This window comes from Bubalus bubalis, chromosome 4, assembly GCF_019923935.1.
Source record: "Bubalus bubalis isolate 160015118507 breed Murrah chromosome 4, NDDB_SH_1, whole genome shotgun sequence".
NCBI lineage: Eukaryota > Metazoa > Chordata > Mammalia > Artiodactyla > Bovidae > Bubalus > Bubalus bubalis.
The window spans coordinates 56,035,627-56,061,221 of NC_059160.1; the positions used below are offsets into that span (position 1 = coordinate 56,035,627).

At 36.0% G+C, this 25,595-nt stretch overlaps 1 protein-coding gene across 3 annotated transcripts in view; it reads left to right on the plus strand.

Moving 5' to 3' along the window:
* The window catches only part of UHRF1BP1L (UHRF1 binding protein 1 like), a 95,003-nt gene extending 80,621 nt beyond the window's left edge, over positions 1-14,382 (plus strand). For all 3 annotated transcript variants that reach the window (XM_025283673.2, XM_025283671.2, XM_044941457.1), the window contains 2 exons: positions 8,491-8,684; positions 10,564-14,382. In XM_025283673.2, the coding sequence (XP_025139458.1) occupies positions 8,491-8,684; positions 10,564-10,698 (329 nt within the window). In that variant the 3' untranslated portion in view covers positions 10,699-14,382. The remainder of the gene's footprint in view (positions 1-8,490; positions 8,685-10,563) is intronic.
* Positions 14,383-25,595: the final 11,213 nt, after the last annotated feature.

Below are 25,595 nucleotides of genomic sequence, written 5' to 3' on the forward strand. Positions count from 1 at the left end.
CATACTTTTTATATACTATTTTATATTTATGTACGTATGTAGTAGTAGATGATTGAGGGACACTTAGTACCTTGTGATAAAATATCATCCATGTATGAGCCTCTACCTCAGAAATAACTCATCTACAATTGATTAGTATCTATTCTACAAATGTGTTTTGAATGAAGTCCTTCCTGGGTTGATTCATGCATCTACTTTTCAGTGAACCCTTCTACATAACCACATGTGACTTCTTAAAATTCTTGAGTACTTATTTGCCATACATTAGTTACTTTATAGTTTATTACTGTGTATTTAGTTCTGCTTAAATTTTGTATTTCCATCCTAATAAGATTTTTAAGGTCTCTAATGTAAGGACTATGTCTTATAAGGTAGTGTGGAAAGAGCTTGAGTTGGTAGACTTAGGTGTTCTAAATTTCACTTTATTAATTGAGGGTGAAATGTGAGGGACTGAAAAGAGGCAAACTAGAAAACTCTATAGCCAGAAACCATGAGACAACTATTGCTGAGGTGGAATCAGTTTCTGGGGAACCCTTGATTGAAGAGTCTTCCTCTCTGAAGTTGGGGAACAGCTACAGCAAACATAGAAGTCATACCAAAAAAGATTAAAACGGCAGCCTCATTACTGATTAAAGCTCAGGCGAAGATAGCTTTGGGGTGAGAAGATAGGCTTGCTGTGTGGCTGTTGCTCTCAGATACTTTTAAGATCTCCAAACTTCAAGTCTTATCTTGTAAGAAAGCAGAACAGAGTGTTCTAGTACTTCAGAGTACTGAAGAAAAGTTGAGACTTTTAAAGAAATATAATTAATATCCTCAAAGACATGATAGGATTTTGAACTCAAACACGAACAAGCTTTTATGGAAAATAACTACTTCAGTTCAGTAGCTCAAAGGTGTCCAACTCTTTGCAACCCCATGAATTGCAGCACGCCAGGCCTCCCTGTCCATCACCAACTCCCGCAGTTCACTCAAACTCATGTCCATCAAGTCGGTGATGCCATCCAACCATCTCATCCTCTGTCGTCCCATTCTCCTCCTACCCCCAATCCCTCCCAGCATCAGAGTCTTTTCCAATGAGTCAACTCTTCACATGAGGTGGAAAAGTACTGGAGTTTCAGCTTTAGCATCATTCCTTCCAAAGAAATCCCAGGGCTGATCTCCTTTAGAATGGACTGGTTGGATCTCCTTGCAGTCCAAGGGACTCTCAAGAGTCTTCTCAAACACCACAGTTCAAAAGCATCAATTCTTCGGTGCTAAACTTTCTTCACAGTCCAACTCTCACATCCATACATGACCACTGGAAAAACCATAGCCTTGACTAGACGGACCTTTGTTGGCAAAGTAATGTCTCTGCTTTTCAATATGCTATCTAGGTTGGTCATAACTTTCCTTCCAAGGAGTAAGCGTCTTCTAATTTCATGGCTGCAGTCACCATCTGCAGTGATTTTGGAGCCCAGAAAAATAAAGTCTGACACTGTTTCCACTGTTTCCCCATCTATTTCCCATGAAGTGATGGGCCCAGATGCCATGATCTTCGTTTTCTGAATGTTGAGCTTTAAGCCAACTTTTCACTCTCCTCTTTCACTTTCATCAAGAGGCTTTTTAGTTCCTCTTCACTGTCTGCCATAAGGGTGGTGTCATCTGCATATCTGAGGTTATTGATATTTCTCCTGGCAATCTTGATTCCAGCTTGTGCTTCTTCCAGCCCAGCATTTCTCATAATATACTCTTCATATAAATTAAATAAGCAGGGTGACAGTATACAGCCTTGACAAACTCCTTTTCCAATTTGGAACCAGTCTGTTGTTCCATGTCCAGTTCTAACTGTTGCTTCCTGACCTGCATACAGGTTTCTCAAGAGGCAGATCAGGTGGTCTGGTATTCCCATCCCTTTCAGAATTTTCCACAGTTTGTTGTGATCCACACAGTAAAAGGCTTTGGCATAGTCAATAAAGCCGAAATAGATGTTTTTCTGGAACTCTCTTGCTTTTTCGATGATCCAGGGGATGTTGGCAATATGATCTCTGGTTCCTCTGCCTTTTCTAAAACCAGCTTGAACATCTGGAAGTTCACAGTTCACATATTGCTGAAGCCTAGCTTGGAAAATTTTGAGCATTACTTTACTAGCGTGTGAGATGAGTGCAATTGTGCAGCAGTTTGAGCATTCTTTGGCATTGCCTTTCTTTGGGATTGGAATGAAAACTGACCTTTTCCAGTCCTGTGGCCACTGCTGAGTTTTCCAAATTTGTTGGCATATTCAGTGCAGCACTTTGACAGCATCATCTTTCAGAATTTGAAATAGCTCAACTGGAATTCCATCACCTCCACTAGCTTTGCTCATAGTGATGCTTTCTAAGGCCCACTTGACTTCACATTCCAGGATGTCTGGCTCTAGGTGAGTGATCACACCATCGTGATTATCTTGGTCGTGAAAATCTTTTTGTACAGTTCTTCTGTGTATTCTTGCCACCTCTTTTTAATATTTTCTGCTTCTGTTAGGTCCATACCATTTCTGTCCTTTATCGAGCCCATCTTTGCATGAAATGTTCTTTTGGTATCTCTAATTTTCTTGAAGAGATCTCTAGTCTTCCCCTTTCTGTTGTTTTCCTCTATTTCTTTGCATTGATCGCTGAGGAAGGCTTTCTTATCTCTTCTTGCTATTCTTTGGAACTGTGCATTCAGATGCTTATATCTTTCCTTTTCTCCTTTGCTTTTCGCTTCTCTTCTTTTCACAGCTATTTGTAAGGCCTCCCCAGACAACCATTTTGCTTTTTTGCATTTCTTTTCCATGGGAATGGTCTTGATCCCTGTCTCCTGTACCATGTCATGAACCTCCGTCCATAGTTCATCAGGCACTCTGTCTATCAGATCTAGTCCCTTAAATCTATGTCTCACTTGCACTGTATAATCATAAGGGATTTGATTTAGGTCATACCTGAATGGTCTAGTGGTTTTCCCTACTTTCTTCAATTTAAATCTGAATTTGGCAATAAGGAGTTCATGATCTGAACCACAGTCAGCTCCCGGTCTTGTTTTTGCTGACTGTATAGAGCTTCTCCATCTTTGGCTTCAAAGAATATAATCAGTCTGATTTCGATGTTGACCATCTGGTGATGTCCATGTGTAGAGTCTTCTCTTGTGTTGTTGGAAGAGGGTGTTTGCTATGACCAGTGTGTTCTCTTGGCAAAACTCTTATTAGTCTTTGCACTGCTTCATTCCGTATTCCAAGGCCAAATTTAACTGTTGCTCTAGGTGTTTCTTGACTTCCTACTTTTGCATTCCAGTCCCCTATAATGAAAAGGACATATTTTTTGGGTGTTAGTTCTAAAAGGTCTTGCAGGTCTTCATAGAACCATTCAACTTCAGGTTCTTCAGCATTACTTGTTGGGGCATAGACTTGGATTACTGTGATATTGAATGGTTTGCCTTGGAAACGAAGAGAGATCATTCTTTCGTTTTTGAGATTGCATCCAAGTACTGCATTTCAGACTCTTTTTTGACCATAATGGCTACTCCATTTCTTCTAAGGGTTTCCTGCCCACAGTAGTAGATATAATGGTCATCTGAGTTAAATTCACCCATTCCAGTCCTCTTTAGTTCGCGATTCCTAGAATGTCGACGTTCACTCTTGCCATCTCCTGTTTGACCACTTCCAATTTGCCTTGATTCATGGACCTAACATTCCAGGTTCCTATGCAATATTGCTCTTTACAACATTGGACCTTGCTTCTATCACCAGTCACATCCACAACTGGGTATTGTTTTTGCTTTGGCTCTCTCCCTTCATTCTTTCTGGAGTTATTTCTCCACTGATCTCCAGTAGCATATTGGGTATCTACCAACCTGGGGAGTTCCTCTTTCAATATTCTATCATTTTGCCTTTTCATATTGTACTTGCTGCTGCTAAGTCATTTGAGTCGCGTCCAACTCTGTGCGACCCCATAGATGGCAGCCTACCAGGCTCCCCCGTCCCTGGAATTCTCCAGGCAGGCACACTGGAGTGGGTTTCCATTTCCTTCTCCAGTGCATGAAAGTGAAAAGTGAAAGTGAAGACGCTCAGTTGTATCTGACTCTTAGCGACCCCATGGACTGCAGCCTACCAGGCTCCTCTGTGCATGGGATTTTCCAGGTGAGAGTACTGGAGTGGGTGCCATTGCCTTCTCCCTCATATTCTACTTAGAAATCGTTAAAAATTAAAAACATCATCTTTGAAGTAAAAAATAATAGGTCACCTAAAATCTTGTCAGCTCTACCTTCAAGAGATACCCAGAGTCAGATCTGAGTCATACAGTATTTTGCCTTCTCAGATTGGCTTCTTTTACTAAGTAATATAATTTAAGGTTTCTCCATGTCTTTTTGAGGCTTACTAGCTCATTTCCTGTTACTGCTGAATAATATTCCATTGTCTGATGTAACACAATTTATTTCACCTACTGTAGGACATCTTGGTTGGTTATTTTGGCATTCAGAATAAAATTGCTGTAAAGAATTGTGTGGACATAAGTTTTCAGCACCTTATGAGTAAATACAAAGGAGTGTGATTGGTGGGTCTCATGGTCAAGAGGATGTGTAGTTTTGGAAGAAAGTGACCATACCATTGTACATTCTCACCAGCAATAAATGAGAATTCTTGTTGCTCTGTCTGTGTTTACATTTGGTGTTGTCAATGTTCTGTATTTTGGCCATTCTAAATAGGTGTGTAGTGGTATGCTGTTGTTTTAATTTGCATTTCCCTGATGACGTATTATGTACAGCATCTTTTCATATGCTGATTTGCCATCTGTTTATTTTCTTTTGTGAGGTGCCTGTTAAAGTCATTGGCCTCAGAGAGAAATTTTATATTGATAAAAGATCTCCTAAAACGTAGCTTAGTCATAAAAATGTATGTATCCATGTAACAGCAGAACTGAAAATGTATAAAAGATAGCTGTTTGAAATAAAGAGAAATGGAATCATAGCATATTGAGATAGTACTGTCATAGAGAAACTTTAACATACCTCTCTCTCTCTCTGTGTGTATAAGATGTTATGGAAAAACCCAAATAAACTTTTTAGCCAACCCAGTATCTATGTACACACACATACATATGTAAATATAAATTTGAATTTAGCAAACAGGTTATTTCAGATACCCATGAATGAATTCATGGGGTCACAAAGAGTCGGACACGACTGAGCGACTGAACTGAACTGAACTGATGAATGAATTTTGCTATCTGCAGCAACTTGGATGGACTTGGAAAATATTAAGTTTAGTGAAGTAAGTCAGAGAAAAAGAAATACTCTCTGATTTAACTTACATGTGGAATCTAAATGGTACTACAGGTGAATGGATGTGCAGAACAGAAGCAGATTCACAGTTAACTCTCCCTTTTTATCTCCAGTTACATCTGCCTCCCTCTCCTTTTTTGCCATGCTCATTCTTTCTTCTCTACTTTCTAAATCTCTCCTCCCTTTTTCTCCATCTCATTTCTTTTCCTCTTTCCATATTTCTTCCTATTCTCTTCTTTCTTTCCCCTCCCCTTTTCTCTCCTCATTTCACCTCCCAATGTTTGAAATAAAATGGATTTCAGAGTTGTTTTGGTCAGTGGTTTTTCATTATTCTTAGGATCCCGTGAGTGGTGAGATATTTAGGCTAAATAGAATGGGCTTTGGACCCTGTTTTCCTCACTACAGCCTATGTAACGAGACAGTTTTTTTTTTTTTTTTTTTTTTTTACTGTATATTAGCATTCTATATCAGGAGAAGGCAATGGCACCCCACTCCAGTACTCTTGCCTGGAAAATCCCATGGATGGAGGAGCCTGGTAGGCTGCTGTCCATGGGGTCGCTAAGAGTCGGACACGGCTGAGCGACTTCACTTTCACTTTTCACTTGCATGCACTGGAGAAGGAAATGGCAACCCACTCCAGTGTTCTTGCCTGGAGAATCCCAGGGGCAGGAGAGCCTGGTGGACTGACGTCTATGGGGTCACACAGAGTCAGACACGACTGAAGTAACTTAGCAGCAGCAGCATTCTATATCAGATTTCATTTAAAAGAAGGGTTTTGCTCTTCTAAGTTTGAAAGCCAAAAGTATATGATAAACTCATAATCAAGTCAAATTTTAGGGGTCTTACGAGTTTTTTGAGTTTGAAAGAGTAGAGGATTTGACTTTTCCATGGCGTAGTACTTAAGGATTTCCCTTACAATCCCTACCAAGCTGAATGGTATGCTAGTCTGACCCAGTACAACAGTTCTTGTGTATTTTTTCTAACTAATAGTACTTAAAATATAATCAGTACAGGACAATATTGTAAAAAGTAGTTTCTGATTTGAGACTTCTGTAATATGAATTCAAGAACAGACCAAAACTCAATTCAGTGACATTTACCCATGTAGATAAAACTATTTTGATACATCAAAAATTAGGGTAAAATTATTAGAAACATTATGAAGGATAATTTGGCAATATGAACAAAAGCTTTAAAAAGTATTTTTGTTCTTTGACCTAGCTGACACCTTCTGGGAATGTTTTTAAGGGGAAAAATTATGTTGAACAGATATTACTCTTCTGTCTTCTTAATATAATTTGGTTTGATGAACTACCTCTCTGTCATGACAGTTAAGTGTGGTTTTGGTTGAACCTGACAATCATATGGCCCTATCACTAAAGTGGGAAAGGGACCCAGGTGAACCAATCAAAAGATTTCAGCCCATGGGACACTGAATGATAACATGAATGGACTGTGAACCAAGCATTCTGAGTCTTTTGTGTGTGAATTGAAAATGACACTGAGAGCAAAGGGGTCACAGGATGTAAAACTTACTTAGTGTTTGGTCACCAGAGGTTACATTTGCCATCATATGACTGGACTAACGCAGAAGAGAGAAGTGGACCTGAGAAGTAGATAGAGTCAGGTTCCTAAAATGACACTCCTGAGGACATCATATGAATTCCAATATCTGTCCATACCTGAAGCACCATCACTTTGACTCTACTATTATGGAAACAAATACATTTCCTTGTTTAAAAACAAGTTTGACTTGGGCTTCTGTTCACTTGCAACCTAAATGCTCTGACTTTTTGTGACCCAAAAAGTTAGAAAAAATATTGATTTGTAAAAATATTTCCTGTCTTTTGCATAACATTTTAAATGGAACTGTTTTCTTAATCTAATTTTGAATTATTCATTGCAAGTGCTTAGAAAAACAATTAACTTTTGTATATTGATCATATATCCTGCAGACTTGCTAAGCTTGTTCATTAGCTCTGTGAGTTTTTAGTGGATTCTCTATTTTTTTTTTTTTTTCCTATATACAAGATCATGTCATCTGTGAATGGAGATAGTTTTACTTCTTCCTTGCTAATCTGGATGCCTTTTATTTCCTTTTCTTGCCTAATTACCTTGGCTGGGACCTCTGAGACAGTGTTGAGTAAAAGTATTGAGAGAAAACGTCCTTGTCTTATTCCCAGTATTAGGGGAAAAACATCCAGTCTTTTACCATTAAGTGTGATATTAGCTGTGGAATTTTTGAAAATTTCCTTTAACAGATTGAGGAACTTCTATCCCTCTTTTTATCATGGTTTGCTGTTTTTATCATGAGAAAGTACTGCATTTTGTCAAATATCTTTTTTCTGCTTGAGATGACCATGTGGCTTTTGTTTTATTCTGTTGTGTTAATGTGATGTACTACATTAATTTATTTCTTGAATGTTAAATCAATCTTGCACTACTGGGGTAAATCTCACTTGGTCATGGCCTATAATTATTGTTACTATATTTCTGGGTTCAGTTTGCCAATGTTTATTGAGGGTTTTTGTATTCATTTATATTAAGTATATTGATTTTAGTTTACTTTTTTATGATTTCTTTGGTTTTGAAATCAGGGTAATACTGGTTTTATAGAGCGAGTTAAAAGATGCTCCTTCTCTTCTATTTTTTGGAAGAGTTTGTAAAGATTTGGTATTAATTCTTTTAATGTTTGGTAGAATTTACTCTTGAAGCCATATCTGGGCCTGGGCTTTTCTCTGAATATATTTTTGTTTTGTTTTTGATTACTGATTTAGTCTGTTTCTTATTGAGTCTGTTTTGGTAGTTTGTGTCTTTGTAGAAGTTTTTCTACCTCATCTAAGTTATCTAATTTATTGGTATACAATTCTTCACAGTATTCCTATATAATTATTTTTATTTCTGTTAAAGGGACAATAGTAATGTCCCTTCTTTGATTTCTGATTCTGCTAATTTTTTTCTTTTTATCTTTTATTTTTTGGTCTATATAACTAAGGTTTTTTCAATTTTATTCTTCTTTTCAACAGATGAACTTTTGATTTTGAGTTTGTTAATCTTTCCAATGAATGAGCTTTTTCTTTATTTGACTTTATTGTTTTTTGTTTCATAATAAGGTCTTCTTATTATGACATACTCATTTTAAATTAGGTTTTCACAAGAGAACTTACGATTTATCAAGTATTTAGAAATGTTATCTGAATATTTTATTTGTTTGATTAGATTCTCAGATACTTAACACTAGAAATGATTTGGAAGAAAATGTCAAAAGTGATTCAGTGCTACATACCAGTGGAACATGTGATCTGAAGAAACAACACAGTGTCACTCAAGCCACTCAGACGAGCCCAGAAGTTCCTTGGCCTTCTCAGTCAGCCAACTTTCCTGAGTGCTCTTTTGACTTTACTAGGGAACAGGTAATGGGAAACCTAATTCATACTCATTCAGTTCAGCAATTAGCATAATTATTAGGCATTATTTATTTACTTATTTAAATCATGTTTGTTGAGTGCTTGTTATGTACTAGGCAGTTAGTTGATACAGTATTGAGCAAGGTATGGCCATTCCCAGCCTTCACAGAAGTTGTAGTCTAATAGAAGATAAAGGAGGAAATGTGGGACAGTGCCATTTCTGGCATCTGCCAAGGCTAATTGGAGGATATATTCATTTTGATGTCTTATTTTTAAGTTACAAAAGTATCATAATATTTCAGAACTTTGGAAAAATATTTTAAAACAGCTCTGACATATTGTAACCTTCTATAGTGCTATAAGTATTTTTTTAATTTTTCATCTCAGTCTCTTTCCATAATTTTTCTAAACAATTGCTATCCTAGTATATATGCTGTGGGGCTTCCCTGGTGACTCAGGCAGTAGAGAATCTGCCTGCAGTAGGGGAAACACAGGTTAATCCCTGGATTGGGAAGATCCCCTGGAGAAGGAAATGGCAACCCACTCCAGTATTCTTGCCTGGAGAACTCCATGGATAGAGCCTGGTCGGCTACAGTCCATGGCGTCACAGAGTCTGATACAACTGATGGACTAACACTTTTACACTTATATATACTGTACTTTTTGCTTAATGTTGTTTAACAAATGTTTTCCATATTGCTGCATATGCTTCATCTATTTTATTTTATATTTATTGAAGTATAGTCAATGCTTCATATTTATTGTTAATGGCAGATTAATATGGGTGTGGCAATATTATCATTTCTAAAGGTTACTCTTAACATCTGTTAATATTTGAGTTGCTTCTTATTTTTTGCTGTTATAAAATTCTATCCAGCAGAATTTTAATTCTCTATGATGAAACTACAGAATGAGTTTATTCATCTATTTAGCAGGATTTGTTAGATGTCCGCTCTAAGCTAAGGATATAGAATTGGAAGAGAATACCACTCCCTATTGAGAAACTCAAAATTGAATGGGAAAGTAGAAGTGTGTAAACAGTAGTCACAGCATACATGTGTTATATGTACTGGAGTTTAGGAAAGTATGATAAAATACCCAATTTGGTCTGTGAGACAAGCATTCTTAAGCTGCAGCTAAAAGAAATCTGAGAACTCTTTGAAGTTGAATGCATATATTTTAATGTATCTGTGTAAATGCTTTTTCCTGTGGAGAAGGTTTTATCACATTTTCTTCATTAGAGATTAGGGAATGGTTCTAAGAGGATTGAACTGAGTCTTAATGAGAGAAGACCTATTGACATCTAGATGAAAATGTCCAGTGAGATCTTCAGAATGTGGCTCTGGAGCTCAAGAGAGGCTTACCCTATATCAGATTATACATAATTGTTGGAGCCACAGGAGTAGAAGAGACATCTAAGGGAGTGACTCAAGTGATAAGAGAAGGCAACCAATTATGGACTTTAATAGAATGCAAAAAATTTAACAGTTCTTAAACATCAGAGGGAAAGATGAAAAGTCCATAGGTAGAGCGGGGTAAACAAGAAATACCTGTGACATAAAAGGTGAAAGAGGAGAGAGGATTAGCAAGGAGGAGTGAGGTCAGCAGCATCTTAAGGGAAATTGAAATTAAACAAAATCACTATTAGATTTGGAACTTAGGAGTTAATTCGTGTTTAAATTGCTGGGTCAAAACTTAAGGACATTTGTAAGTGCTTGGTATGTGTTTCCAAATAACTTCTCAGAGCAATTTTCAGCTTAAGTGCACCCTCACCAGCATTGGATAATGTTGCTGACTTGTGGGTCACACCTTTAGATACTGTATAAATAGTCTGTATTTCCTGAAAATGGTTACATTTTCTTATTTTCCAAATTTATCATTTCAGCTCATGGAAGAGAATGAATCACTTAAACAAGAATTGGCTAAAGCTAAAATGGCTCTTGCAGAGGCTCACTTAGAAAAAGATGCTCTTCTCCATCAGTTGAATATCAGGAGTGGCAGCCAGAAACTCAAGTTATAGCTTTGGAGTGTGGAGGTTATATTTATAATGTGATGTTACCAATTAATGGGAAACTTTCCTTTTCATGAAAAGACAATAAAATGAAATAGAATGTGATGAAGTGGTGACTATTCCAAAACCAGTTTAGAAAATACTAGGTATGGGCATTACAATCTTTTGGTTGTTTTGTGTTTTAGGGTTTAACCCTCTTTTAAACTGGTGTGATATAGGGAAGTCAATGCATACTGTAAGATGAATTCTATGCCTCATGAATAGAAGATGTCATTTCCTAATTTTGATATTACATTATAGACATTTTTAAAAAAGAAAAATGAAAAACTATTGTGTTCTCACAGATTGCTGAATTTATTTATCACTTTGTTAATAATTTACTATTATTTACAGAGATTCAGATGCTTTTAGGGCTAATGTAAAATAAAAGGAGGCTTATATTTTAAGTGTTACTAAAATTATGTACTTAAATCTATAACTATTACTGTAAAAAAAAAAGTCCAATCAAATTAATAAATTATCTAATTGCTGGGTTTGAAAACTCTGGAAAATCATCACCCTATGGAACGTAGGAGGTAACTTTAAAATGTGAAAAAGAATCATTTTAAGTGATGGGTACGCTGTATAAGTTGAAGCTATAGTTTTCAACAAAGAAGATGGTACAAATGTTAAAATAAAAAGCACAAACTATAAAAAAAGCAAAGCATTAGAGTATATGGCCAACTGATTTAAAAAGCATTACTTGTACATTCCTTTAAAACATGTATTGTTAGACGTCAAAGAGTAATTTATCCTGCTAAATTTGGCAGCATTTGTAACTATAAGAATTTTAATTAATACTGTTTATATTATTTCTTTTATCTTCATCTTTCCTCTATTTAAGGAGGGTAATGTTTTCAGAGAATTTTCTTTTCACATACATAAAATGCATTCATACCCTTCCTACAGTATCTTAACAGGTGGTTGTTTGCACATGTTGAATTTATAATGCTAGTTTTGATTAAAGTTCTATGTGACTTATATCTTGAAAAAAGAATAACTGGTAAACTCTGAATTCTATTTTCTAGGGATTGTTAAGGTTGAAACCAACATGAGAGAGAGTGTCAATCATACATTATAAAATAAAAGTTTATGAGTATTTAAGAAACAGAGGCTTTTAACAATTTAAAATATATTTCTGGTAAAATTAAACTAAGTGGGGTCTATTTTAAAATTCACATTCTTAAACATAAATATATTCAAGATAGAACTGAAACAGCTGGACTGCTCTTTGTTTAAGTTACTTGAAAAATTTCAAATTTTCAACCACATGAGGATACTTTATGGTGCTTTGCTTGTTGGCATGACTTATATAGCCATTCCTATATCTAAATACTTGGAAGGAAATATGTTTCATTTTATGTTAAGTGTTAGAGTGATTTTATATTTTATTGAAAATCGTACTGGCCTTTTTTTTTTGTCTTTATTGTCCATTTTCATTAACATTATTTAAAAATACAGGCCGTGTTTTGGGAGCTAAGGATATAGCAAAGAACAAGTTAAATTGTTATTATTTTACCTCAGAGTATTTTAGAAATCATGTTAAACCATTTTAATCTAAAACTATTGTATAGTTTTAGATTAAAAGCAAAGGTCTAATTAAATATTTTGAATGTATAGCTTATATCCTTAGTAGAGTACTTTTGATCTATAGGTATATATTCAACAAAAGCAGTCTCTATTATAGAAAAGCAGGATGATGGTACGTGAACTTCTCTAGAACTTGCAATGGTTTTCAGATTTGACATATTTGCTCCATATGAACTTTAAATTTATGATGTATTATAATTAATTACTGTTATAGATCCTGAATGTTTTTCTTATTTTCAATTTATTTGGCCATCTCAAGAAAATCATATAAACAGTAGAGATAATAATTAATACGAAGCTGAATATTCTATGTGCTTTGTTAGATTTTTAAAAATTTATAGTGATTACTATTTTTATAGAGATTTAAAATTCATAAATCATTTCCAAAAACATTGTATAATTCCCACAACAAGCCTGTGAGGTAGGTGTTATTTACATTTTAAAAGTTTAATAAAGACCTTATGGCTCAGAAAGAACAAATGACTTGACTGAAATCACAATTAATAACCTGCTCTTTTCACTGAAATCCCAATTATATGTTTTTATTTAAACCTTATTCCTTATTTCACATATTTTTCCAGAGGTAGGGAAAGTAATCACTTATTGGTCTTTTATCTTTTTTTTTTAAGATGAATATAATGCTTTTAAAAGATGTGTGTGTATATAAAAACAAACTACTTGAAAAATAAGGGGAGAATTTTGTTTAAGTTAGTCTCAATCTTTTTTGCTGTATGAGAAATATAAGAATCAACCTGTAATAAACTTATTAGAGTTTTTAAATGACCACAAATTAAAATTAAAGTTGCCTTGTCTTTGCTAAATCCCTAGCAGAGATGTTAGTAATCAGGGGAAGAAAATTATATTAGTGTTTTTCTTTTAAATTTCATATATGCGAAAAACATATTCTTGGTATTGTATTTTTATCTTTTCTCATTGTAGAGTTCAAAAGATCACCGTGTTGTAATGAAACATTATTATTTAAGCCATGTAAGAATAGCTTTATATGATTGCAGGCAAATATATGACAAAATTAATCAGAAACTTATTTTGGGTTTTTATTGTGGTTATTTTTATTCAGTACTTGTCAATACAAGGGTTAAATATTCCTCTTTAAGTTTTTATTAATGTATCCAATCTAAGGTTCCACCATCACAGTGGTTCCTAAGTTAGTAACCTAGAACTTTGTCTCTCTAACCACTGCCCCCCCCCATCAATTCATTACCACATCCTTTCATTTTACCTAATAAATTTGTCTACTTCTCTTCATTTACCACTTTTCTAGTCTAAGCTAACATTAGCACTTTTTGCCTGCAGTTGCTTCTATAGCCTCCTAATTGGTCTTCCTAAGCTACCCTGACCTTTCTGATTCATTTTTATACTGCAGGCAGATTTCTCTCTCTTTTTTTTTTAAGTGCAATTTTAATCAAGGTAACTCACCTAACCCTAGATGGAAACAAAAATATTTTATGTTACCTATGATATCAATTATTAGGGCTGCTATTTATAATTCTGAACATTGAAAGAGTTAATACCTCAAAAACATTAAAGCAGTGACTGGCACATCACCTTAAAAGCATTTAAGAGAAGTTAGCTATTATTACTTCTTAGTTTCATTGTGCTCCTTGTTTCACTTACTTTGTATTTGACTCTTACTGCACTTTAAATATCTGAAATTAGTGAGAATTAAAGTGTTTCTTCCACCAAAGGAACCTTTGTTCATGCTATTCTTTTGCTTGAAATACCTTCATCACTTAGTTGACTCCTATTTGTCTTTCAGATCTCAGCTCATTCACTACTTCCTCAGGGAAGCATTCCCTAATTTTTTTCAGAGTAAGAAAAAAATTATATTATCACATGACCTCTACTTAATGTTGAACACCTTTGTAATTTTATATATATTTGTTTGATTAATGTAGACCCTCCAGATTGTAAACTCCATAGGACAGGAATTGTGTTTTTGTGTCACTGTTCAACTTTGTATTCTTTGTGCCTCATATAGTGCCTGGCAAGTAGTAGGTTCTCAATAAATTTGTTGAAATAATAAAATAATGGATGAGATATCAAGGATGTTTTTCAGGTATTGAGTTCTTCCTCTCGGTTGGATTGAGGGGAGATGAAACATAAGGCGTAAGAGTAGGAGGTGGTAGTTATTAAAAGTGACAGACTCCTTGTGTCCATACAGAAAGAAAAAAGATGGAGAATGGAGAAATTTGCTCTATTACGCTCTTCTGAGTTTTGAGAATCTGAAATTCTACTTAATTTATCACAAATCATCACAGAACTGAAAATTAGCCCCACTTCATTACAACTGCCAGTGCCAGAATGTCATCTGGTTTTGATTGTAGCATATGGTGTTGTGGCTGTTAAAATCTGCCAGTCCTGTTAGCTAAACAGAATGGAAGTAAGGCCAAAAGAGTAGTGGCTGAAATAGTTTTCAGTTTTTAGAAATTGTTACCTAAGATCAGTTGTGCCTTATTTCTTAAGGTATAAACAGTCTCATTTGACCTTGTACCCAGGGATGCTGAAGAGAGTAAATTTTGAGCTGTATTTCAATTTCCTTTTAGGATAAAATATGAAAAGTTGGAATCATACAGGATATATAGAAATATTAAAGCAGTAATGTTTTCAAAACATTTCATTAAATTATGATACTTGACATTTAAAAAAATTTTGCTGCCTTTTTGAGAAGTACAAAAATTAAGGTAATATGAAGCAAAAATGTTATGTGTGGTTGTGTTAGAAACCATTAGGTATTATCCAATGGATCATTGTACAGTGGAGGGAAATTCATGTTAATGTTACAGTATTAAAATTCGGCATAAGTGTTGCCAACACTCCTGTGTAGTTTTGGTAGGTCTGAGAATTTGAAACTCTTTTAGGAGAATAATGTTAAGAAATATTAATATGAAATCAACTAAATGTCTTTTTTTCCATTTGTATGATAGTTTTTTGGTCTTAGAAGAAAAAGTATCACTGAATCAGCAAGAGGAGTAATAGGTTTTAAAAGATTTTGAAACCATTTAAATAAAAAGATGATGTTAAATAACATACATTAAATTTTATTTTCATTTTATTGAATGTTAAGTAAAATTTCTTATTCTTGACTTTAATTCTTCACTTTTATGTGAACTTTTTTGATGGTTTAAGTGAAGGAATATACTTGAGCATTTTGGAGGTTAGGATTATACAGTGAAGTGATTAACCTTCTTTCAGCCATTTAAGAGAATTGTTTTATTGATGTAACAAAAAACTCAAGATACTGAATCACAGCTATCAAGACTTAAGAATTGCAAAAATAAGAAGGCATTTGACTAAAGAATAAGTAGAGATCAAAATTACCCCTGAAGGATGTAGGTGAAATAAATGCATTAGGGATCTGATCAAAGTCAAATTTCTTTTCACAATACTTAAAATAACTCCAATTAAAATATACATAGTATAATCAGGGCAGAAGTTTTTAAAAGTAACCATAGGGAGCAAATCCAGTGTAAGGAAATAATGTTGAACAGAATTCCAGTCACTAAGAGAGAAATCTATGACAAGAAATTCACTTGGTGTGTCATATGAACTGAAGTCTGAGGAACAAAATGGAAACGGACAGTCTTCAACTCATTGTGCAAAGATTGGCACATACGTACAGAAGTTCAGTTCTTCCATAAATGATTTGCCCACAAAAGTATATCTGTAGGGATCTTAAGATTCCAATTTCTACAGAAAAGTGAGTCAGGACTTTTCCAATAGCTTACTGCTATTGGAGAAATTTTATTGGCATAGCAATAATATTGTGGCATCTTAGCATTTTGTCTTCAATACGTTTGCTTCCTAATTCTTAATAGTGTATGTAACATTGTGATAATCATTTGGTGCTTTCTTCACTCTGGTTTATTTTCACTTTCTCCATTCCTTGCTGTTGAACAAGAGGTTTTCTGTATGATGCATTAGAACTATGAAGGGAAGGCAAAAGAGTTCTGAAGAGGGAAACAGAATGAGCAAGCTAAGCAACTTTTAGTTTCCTTTTTCTGTAAATTTACAGAACTTTAGGGATTGCCATATTCTTAGTATAAAAACATGCCAATGCCAAGTATATCTTTTAAAAGTGGTAGATATTTGCTGCATTAGCACAGATGTTTAAGAGTAACTGTAATCATATGTGTAAGCCTTTCCTATAATTTTAGTGGGGGTCCAGTTAATACTTCACAATTCTTACATGCTTATTAAGTCCTCTACCCCACTTTTTGCCTTCAGAATTCAGTGTCTTGTTAATATATTTTGCTGAGTCAGCTTCTGCTTTGATTTTGTTTTGATCTACTTTTTGTGCAGTTCTTTAATATGCCCAGAGGCCATTTGTGTGAACATTTTAGAAATTGAAGCACAAATAATATAAAAATGTACACTGGTGACTTTATTTATTTTTAAAAGTAAAATTCCTTTTCAGAAATTCCTCATCAGATGTGCCCTCATGTCCCTTACTGAAGTATATCACACTCCTGCCAAAACCACCACTGGTTAAAATTGGGGCTTTGCCTGCAGGGAAGTGATAGATTTGAGTGGGGAACCAGCAGTTTGCTCGACTGAATACTTAATACCATGTGGTCTGACTGATGAGAACTATAATGGGATTTATTAACCCAAAACATGTTTAAAACTATTACATGGCAGGTATTGAGTCTGGTATTAGGATATCAGCTCCCTGTCCTTGCCCACATGGATTAAATCTCCCGCACAGGGAGCTAGACAAGTAAATTTCAATTTTAATATGATGAGTTAAATGCCACGATAGGTAAGTACATGTAACCTACTTTTGGGGAATCAAAGGCTTTGCAGAGGAGATGATATCTACGCTAAATTCTGAAAGATGTGTTCATTAACCAGAATGATAAGGTTCTAGGCAGAGAACAGATTGGAGAGAAGAGTATGTATTGGAGCATGGTTAATGCCAGAAGAACTGCAAGTACTGGTCCAGATACTGTTTCTTTTAGGGTAATCTGAGGGTACATTTGGGGCTTCCCAGGTGGCTCAGTGGGTAAAGAATCCACCTGCAATGCAGGAGACACAGAAGACATGGGTTCAATTGCTGGGTTGGGAAGATTCCCTGAAGGAGGGCATGGCAACCCACTCCAATATTCTTGCCTGGAGAATCCCATGGACAGAGGAGCCTGGCAAGCTGTAGTCCATAGGGTCACAAAGAGTTGGACATGACTGAAGTGACTTAGCACAGCACAGGAGTATGTCTACTTGGTTTTTAAGGACTTTTTTCCTGTCTATACAAAATATGTGCTGGTTTGTAACCATTAGGACTTTTTCGTTCATTTGTATTATTGCTGAGTCAGGTCTCTCCTGTTCTTTATATTTGTAATTTATTTTTTTAAACCTCAGTGTACATTTTTCCATTTACCTCATTTCATTTAAGCCCTGTATTCATTAGTCCAGGAGTCAGCAGGTGTTTTTTTTTTTTCTGTAAAGGGCCAAATGGTATCTTGTGGACAATGTGGTATCTGTTACAGCTATTCAGTTCTGCCATCACAGAGTGATGCTGCAGACAATATGAAAAGGAATGGATATGGCGATGTTCCAGTAAAACTTTATGAAAATAGGCAGTTGGCAATAGCCTGCCAGTTCCTATCTTAAACCTAGACTACCTGTATTATTCTAGTCCCAAGTAACTTGCACACAGCACCAGGAAAATGAGTTCCATGTCTTCCCAGTCAGTCTTCATCTAGAGGTGCTGACCTGAGAAAAGAGTGACACAATGTGGATCTATAATTAAATGATTTTAATACCTCTTCTCGGCCTTTAGGCTAAAATCAAGTATAGTTAAATGATTTTATTAACCATGTGACTTGATCAGAGTCAGCACATTTACTTCCAAATAGCCAGGCTCACAGGTTGGTTCAACTTATGTATTTAACAATCCACTGCTTAGTTACCTTTCTTAATTGCACCCAAATTCCTAAACTGCCTTGAATGACCAGACCGTTGATCTTTTCATTATCAAATCATTGTATTAGAGTGGTTTGACACCCATGACAACCTTCTTTTTTCTCTTTCTAACCCTTTTTTGGTGATAGCCTATTAATACTATTTTAAGTGTACAGTATAATGATTAAATATTTTTATAGATTTTACTCCATTTAAAGTTACTACAGAATAATAATGGCTGTGCTGTACAATGTATCCTATAATATACCCCTGTCTTTTCCATACCCCATTCCATCTCCCAACTGATAACCACTAGTTTGTTCTCTGTATCTGTGCGTCTGTTTCTGTTTGTTATATAAAATATGTTCATTTGTTTTATTTTTTAGATTCCACACATTAGCAATAACAAAGTGTTTTTCTTTGTCTTACTTATTTTATCATATTTTATTAAGCACAATACTCTCTCAGTCCATCCAGGAATACTATTAAGCTTCCTTTTATAGTATGTATGTTGTCTCCATGATCAAAAATATTTGAAAGGTGGGACTTCTCTGGTGGTTCAGTGGTTAAGACTCTGCGTTTCACTGCAGGGGGCACGGGTTGGATCCCTGGTCAGGGAACTTAAGATCCTGTATACTGTGTAGCACAGCAAAAAAAAAAAAAAACAACAAAAGTGAAGGTATGTGTTCCTTTCCTCTTTATAGTGTGCTGATGTTGTTATTAAGCTGACCTCCTCTGTTTCACCCTCTGAATGTTTCCTACTGTTGCCATAAGAAACTACAGGTTATTATTTCACAGTTCAGTAGGTACAGTATGGTTCAGTTGGGAACACTTCTTAGAGTCACAAGAATCTGAAAGCAAGGTGTTAGTCCGGTTGCATTCCTTTCTGGAGGCTCTGGGGTGAATCTGCTTTGAAGTCATTCAGTTGGCCTACATCAGTTCCTTGCGGTTTGGAGGACTGAGGTTCCATTTCTTTGCTGATTGTCATTCCCAACTGGGAATTGTTCTTGGCATCCAAAGTCCACCCATATCCTTTAGCTTGAGACTTCCTTTTGCCATCTTCAAAGTGAGCAACAGTAGGTTGAGTCCTTTTCACACTTCACATCTCTCTGACCTTCCCTTTCTGTCTCATCTCTTCTGTTTCTACCTAGAGAACATTCACAGCTTTTTTTTTTTTTTTTTTTACATTCACAGCTTTTAAGGACTCCTATGATTAGATCTGAGCTAGTTGGATAATCCAGAATAATTTCCATGTTTGAAAGTCTAAATTACATTTGCAAAGTTCCTTTTGCACATAAAACAACAGAAAGTTCTAGGGAGGTGAATTGTGGCGGTGGGGGGGGGGGGCATTATTCTACCTATCACAACCTCATTGTATTTTTTTTAGCATAATTGCTTGGATTGTCCACTTCTAAAGTATCTTAATAATATGAGTATACTAAGTATATTTTCATCAATGTTACATCTTATTATTCTATTTTGTAATTACACAAATTGCCTGGCATTTACATTTGTGTAATCATGGAATAGTTTTTCTTCTTAACATACTATAAATTATTTCCCCATGTCACTTTGAATGCATTATAGATATAATTTTATTATTATATAAGACTTATTGAGTATATATTACTAAATTTATGTAACAATTGCTCTGTTATTAATCATATGGGTCTTCCCAGTGTTTCACTAATGTAAGTAACTCTAACAAACATTTTTGTTCCAAAAGATTCCCTATATTTTGGGATTATTTTCTTAGGATAGATTTCTAAAAGTGGAATAACTGCATCAAAGACCATGAATTTTCCAAAATTTTCCACTTTGCTTGAGCAAAGTTCATATCCTCAGGAGCACTCTTACCAGTAGTGACTGTCATCATTAAAAATAAGGCATACAAAGTTTGAAATGAAAGGATATTAGACAGTAACTCAAAGTCATATGAAGGAATAAAAGTTTCAGTAAAAGTAAATATATAGACAGTTATAAAATCTAGTATTATTGTAACAATGGTGTGTGACTCCACTCTTTGTTTTATACAAGATTTAAGAGACTAATACGTTAAAAAAATTACTAGTCCAGTAGCTAGTATTATTGTAACTTTGGTTTGTAACTCCAGATTTTATTTTCTGTATCATTTGAGGACAATGCGTTAAAAATTATTAGTTTTTGTTTTTGGACACAGTGCATAATGATGTTAATTTTGTATGACATTAGGAACTGAAAGGTATAGGATCAAAGGTGTTAAAGGAACAGAAGTGGTGAGAAGTGGTTGGAGCCTAGATGCATTTTGGAGGTGCAGCTGTAGGGAATTTGCTCCTGGATTGGACATGGTATATGAAAGCTAAGAGTCTAGGGTTGATTCATGGTTTCTAACGTGAGCAACTTACTTAAATGCCTAGTAGAATGTTCAGCCTTTGCATCTTAAACACTCAGCTGTGATGTATACACCCGTCTTCAGCAAAGCAAAATCCTTGAAGATAATTCTCTTCCTTAGACAAAATTGAGAACCATCTATTGTTATTTTAGCATCTGTTTACTCTGAGTGTGTGTTGTTGGGGAGGTATGATGAATTTTAGTTCCATCCCTAAACAGCTTTGGAGAATAGTAAGGAGAGAATGAATATAGATAAAAAGAAGTAGTTTAAAGAATGAGCTCTTTGCCAGTCCAGTGTTCAGAGGCCAGAAAGGTGAGGAAAAACCAGGACAGGAGACCATGAAGTGGTGATGGAAAGAAAATCAGACAGTGGTGCCCTAAAATTAAGCCTAATGAAGACATTGTTTAAGAAGGAGGGAATGGTTGACTGTTAAATGCTGCTCAGAGGTCAAAAAGATTGTGGGGGCAAGATCTGTTTGTCGTGGAGCACAAGAGAAAATAAAAGGTGAAACTGGAGAGAATGAAGACAGACAACAGTTTTAGGGAGTTTTACACCAAGAGGTAAGCTAGCTATGTAATTTACAATCCAAACTGGAATGCATTTGAAAAGGGCACTATTAATAATTAAACCAGTATTTAATAATACAATGTAAACTGCAACTGTCATGGTAAACTGAAGTAGATGTTATTTTATGGAGAAAAGAAGAGAGGGCTATGGCTAGAAGTGAAGTGGAAGAAAAAGTGCTTTTTTTTTTTTTTTAAGAAGGGAGAAATAATAGCTAGTAGAAATGATCTGGTAGGGAAGGAAAGTTTTATGGTAGAGGAAGGAAAGGACATTTTTAGAGCAATTTCTTTGAGTAGAGAAGAGGGGATAATGTATTGTGTAAAGGGAAGGGCTAAGAACCCAGATGGAAGGCAAAGAACGTGAGGACCTGTAGATAAGATGATGGACATGTAGAAAACATGAGGACATGAGGATAAGATGATGTCCTGGGAGCTTGTGGAAATTTTTTTAGAAAGGTTATTGAAATAGGACATTTACTATGAGTAAGGATTAGGGAGGAGTTTTTGGAGATTTTAAGAGAGAGATGAAATAGTTTCATAGGAGAAAGGAGGAATGAGTGGAGTAGAGAAATGCAGTATAATTGCCAAGCACCATTTGAGTCCAATTGCATTTAATAACCATGTATTTTAAGTAAGATCAACCAATATGGTTGTGGATTTTTCTTAAACCAGGCTTTACTGTGCAAGTGTAGTCATGAAGAAAGATGAAAATGGAATTTAATCAGTGTTTATTGTTTAGCTAAGTACAATAAAGTAAGAGAAAGACAAGGGAATTAATTCAGAGTGTATGCATGGGAATGATTTTATCATTTGGCCATTTAATATCTTCTATCATAATGTCATTATCTGACCATATATAGTTTAACCTGGTGTATTAGTTTAGTAGGACTTCTGTAACAAAGTACCATGAACTTAGTACTTTAAAATAACAGAAATGTATTGTCGCAGAGTTCTGGAGGTTAGAAATGTGCAATCAAGGTGTTGGCAGGGCCTTGTTCCTCTTCCAGCTTCTGATAGCTCCACGTGTTCCTTGGCTTGTGCTTGCATAATTCAGATCTCTACCTCTGTCTTAACATGGTTGTCTTCCCTCTGAGTGTTGGTGTTCAAATTTTCCTCTTTCTATTAAGGACCCTAGTCATATTGGATTAAGGACTATCCTAATGACCTCAGCTTGATTACATCTGCAAAGCCCCTATATTAAAATAAGATCACATTCACAGCTGCTGGGGACTACTAGGTACACATACTAGGACTTCAGCATATTTTTAGAGAGGTCACAGTTCAACCCATAATACCAAGGGGCTGCTACTGCAGCTAAGTCACTTCAGTTGTGTCTGACTCTGTGTGACCCCCATAGATGGCAGCCACCAGGCTCCCCCATCCCTGGGATTCTCCAGGCAAGAACACTGGAGTGGGTTGCCATTTCCTTCTCCAATGCAGGAAAGTGAAAAGTGAAAGTGAAGTCGCTCAGTCGTGTCGGACTCTTCGCGACCCCATGGACTGCAGCCTACCAGGCTCCTCCATCCATGGGATTTTCCAGGCAAGAATACTGGAGTGGGGTGCCATTGCCTTCTCCGATACCAAGGGGAGAGAGAAAGAAATAAGGAGATGAGCGAAAGGATAAGAGACAATGAGATAGTGGTAGGATCAATGGATTGTAGATCCCAATGGTATTGAAGGGTGTCTGGAATTGAGATTCTAGAAATAAGTAAGAGATTAGAAGATGGGATGTTTGAAATTGAGATTGACGTGAAGTCGCTCAGTCGTGTCCAACTCTTTGCAACCACATGGACTGTAGCCTACAAGGCTCCTTTGTCCATAGAATTTTCCAGGCATGAGTACTGGAGTGGGTGGCCATTTCCTTCTCCAGGGGATCTTCCCGACCCAGGGATCGAACCCAGGTCTCCTGCATTGCAGGCAGACGCTTTACTGTCTGAACCACCAGGGAAATTGAGATTATGTAGAGATTAATTGATGGTAATGAAAAATCTAGAATGATTTTAGGGTGAGTAACAGAGTAAAAGGCAATGTCGTTGGAGGAGAGGAGACTAAAGAACTGAGAGGCCAAGGTATTGGATGGATTATCAGTGAGAATCTCAAAATCCCCAGGAGTAAGAATAGGAGGAATCTTAGAGTGAAGTGGTCCAGGAGCTAAAGTGTTCAAGGATCAAGGGAGGAGTAAACTGTGGGGTTGGAAGGTAACTTCAAGAGTGGTATGGGTGCAGTAGTCTGACGGTACAGGATTCAAAGATGAGGGAAGAGGGAAGGAAAATGTTCTGGAAGCATTAATAAAGCACTAAACACCTACTGCACCGCCAGGATCTGTGATATGAAGACAGGGAGGAAAAATTGCCACTGCTTGAAGCAGGGGCTGTAGCGAAGAGACAGGGTTCAGTAAGATAAATTTAGTAGAAGGAATATTTTAAAGAAGACATTAAGGAAATATGATTTGGTTGATGACTTGTGTTCCAGAAGGACTCACAGTGGAAAGGTTTTGTGCGCTGGAGAGGGATGGAAGATTGAATCAGGAAATGTGATGTACAAATCAGTATAGGGATTAACGGCTGGATAGTGAGGGATGTGTACGGAGACCCTGGCTTGTGATGAATGGCTTGTGAGGCTATGAGTTTTAAAGGAAAGAGAAGTGGAGTTTTGCCTGGGTCACATAAGATTTGGAAGCTATTTGATTTTGGTTTTTGGCTAACACACGGAGGCATGCAGAGCATGGTCTGGCTCTAGCACATGGACTCTCTTGACTACTTTATAGCAATTATTAATATTCAAAATATTGACTTGTTTACATGTGTTCTTTCTTCCACATTAAAAATTACAGTCTTTGAGGGCAGGCTTATGGGCCATCTTCTTCATTTTTACAGAACTGGTGCCTAGTAGTGAGCTTGGCATATAGCACTCAAAAACTGTATTGACTGGTGAAAACAAGATTACATTCTCTCAGTCTACTGGTGGGTTTAAAGCCTTCTGAAGACATTCACTCCTTCAGTTAAACCCCATCTTCCTCATATCTTCAACTACCTCCTATCAGATTAGGTATCAGTATTCAAACATATACTTGTATCTCCCATCCTTAAAGTGAAAATCAAAAACCAACAAACTTCTCTGGAGCTTTTGTCTCTCTCCAGTCTTTCTCCAAGATATTGTTCCAGTCTTCTTCATGGCCACATTTCTCAGAAGAGTTACCTGAAACAAGCTGTCTCCACTTCCTCACATTCTCTTTTTTCTCAATTCCACTGCAACCCGAAGTTTCACCCCTGCCAAAGCAAGTCAACTGAAACTGTTTTTGTTATTATTAGCCTCTGTGTTGCAACATTGACAAAAATGTATGCATGTCTTCATATTTATGAGACTTTTTGTAGTTTTTGCACAACTGAATACTCCCTCCTTGCTCTTGACTCATGATTATAACACTCCCTTGGATTTCCTCTTAAGTCATTGTTTGTTTCTTTACATATCCTTTATTTTCTTCTTTTCTATCTAACCTTTGTATGCTAGGGTTTCATTTTTCATTTTGTAGGTAATATTCATTTACTGTAGTTGTAAGTGTCTTCTATACACCAAGACTTCCAAAAATGTATCTTCTACTCAGTCCACTATCCTGAACTTCTTAACATCTTCATTTGGATGTTTCCAAAGCATCTCACACTTAAAATGTTCAAAGTAGAGCTTTTGGTCCCCGTTTCCCTTCCCCATGCTAACATCCACCATGATAATCTTTTGTTTCTCATTTTAGTAAATAGCACTACCACCCTCCCAGTCAAAATTCTGGATCTTTGTTTCTACAGTCTCCCTCAGCTTTTCCTCATGTACATGCTGTCCATTAGCTTGTCCTGTTGAGCCTCTCTATACAGAGTTCCGATTTATCAATTGCTTACCACTTCTTACTTCTTTACATTCCTTCCTGGTCCAAGCAACATGATTTCTTACCTTCACTAGCCACTCAGCTATCCTTGTCCAGCCTCCCACCTGCCTTTTTAAAGAGCAACCAGCATGATCTGCTTAAAATAGAGTGCAGATATGTCAGTCCTCTACTTAAAATATATGACCAATTTTCAGTATACTTAAATCTCCAAATCCTTAACATGACTTGCAAGACCCAGCATGATCTGATTCCTGTCACATCTAATTTGTGCTTATCTCCATTCCAGGCTTAAGGAAATGCTCCCATGTTGTTCCTTCTGTCTGTAATGCTCTTCTCCCAGTTCTTCATGTGTCTAAATATTGTTTTCAGATCCCAGCTTAAATGTTATCTAAGCCTTTGGTTTTTAATATAAGTTGCAGAGATATTTATTAAAAACAAGTAATTAGACTTAATTTTGTTTTACTTGATTACCAGCTCTTTCATAACACGATTTCCCCTCTGTGAGTTGTTTTGATTATTCTCTCAATCATTTGTCATATTTTCAAGA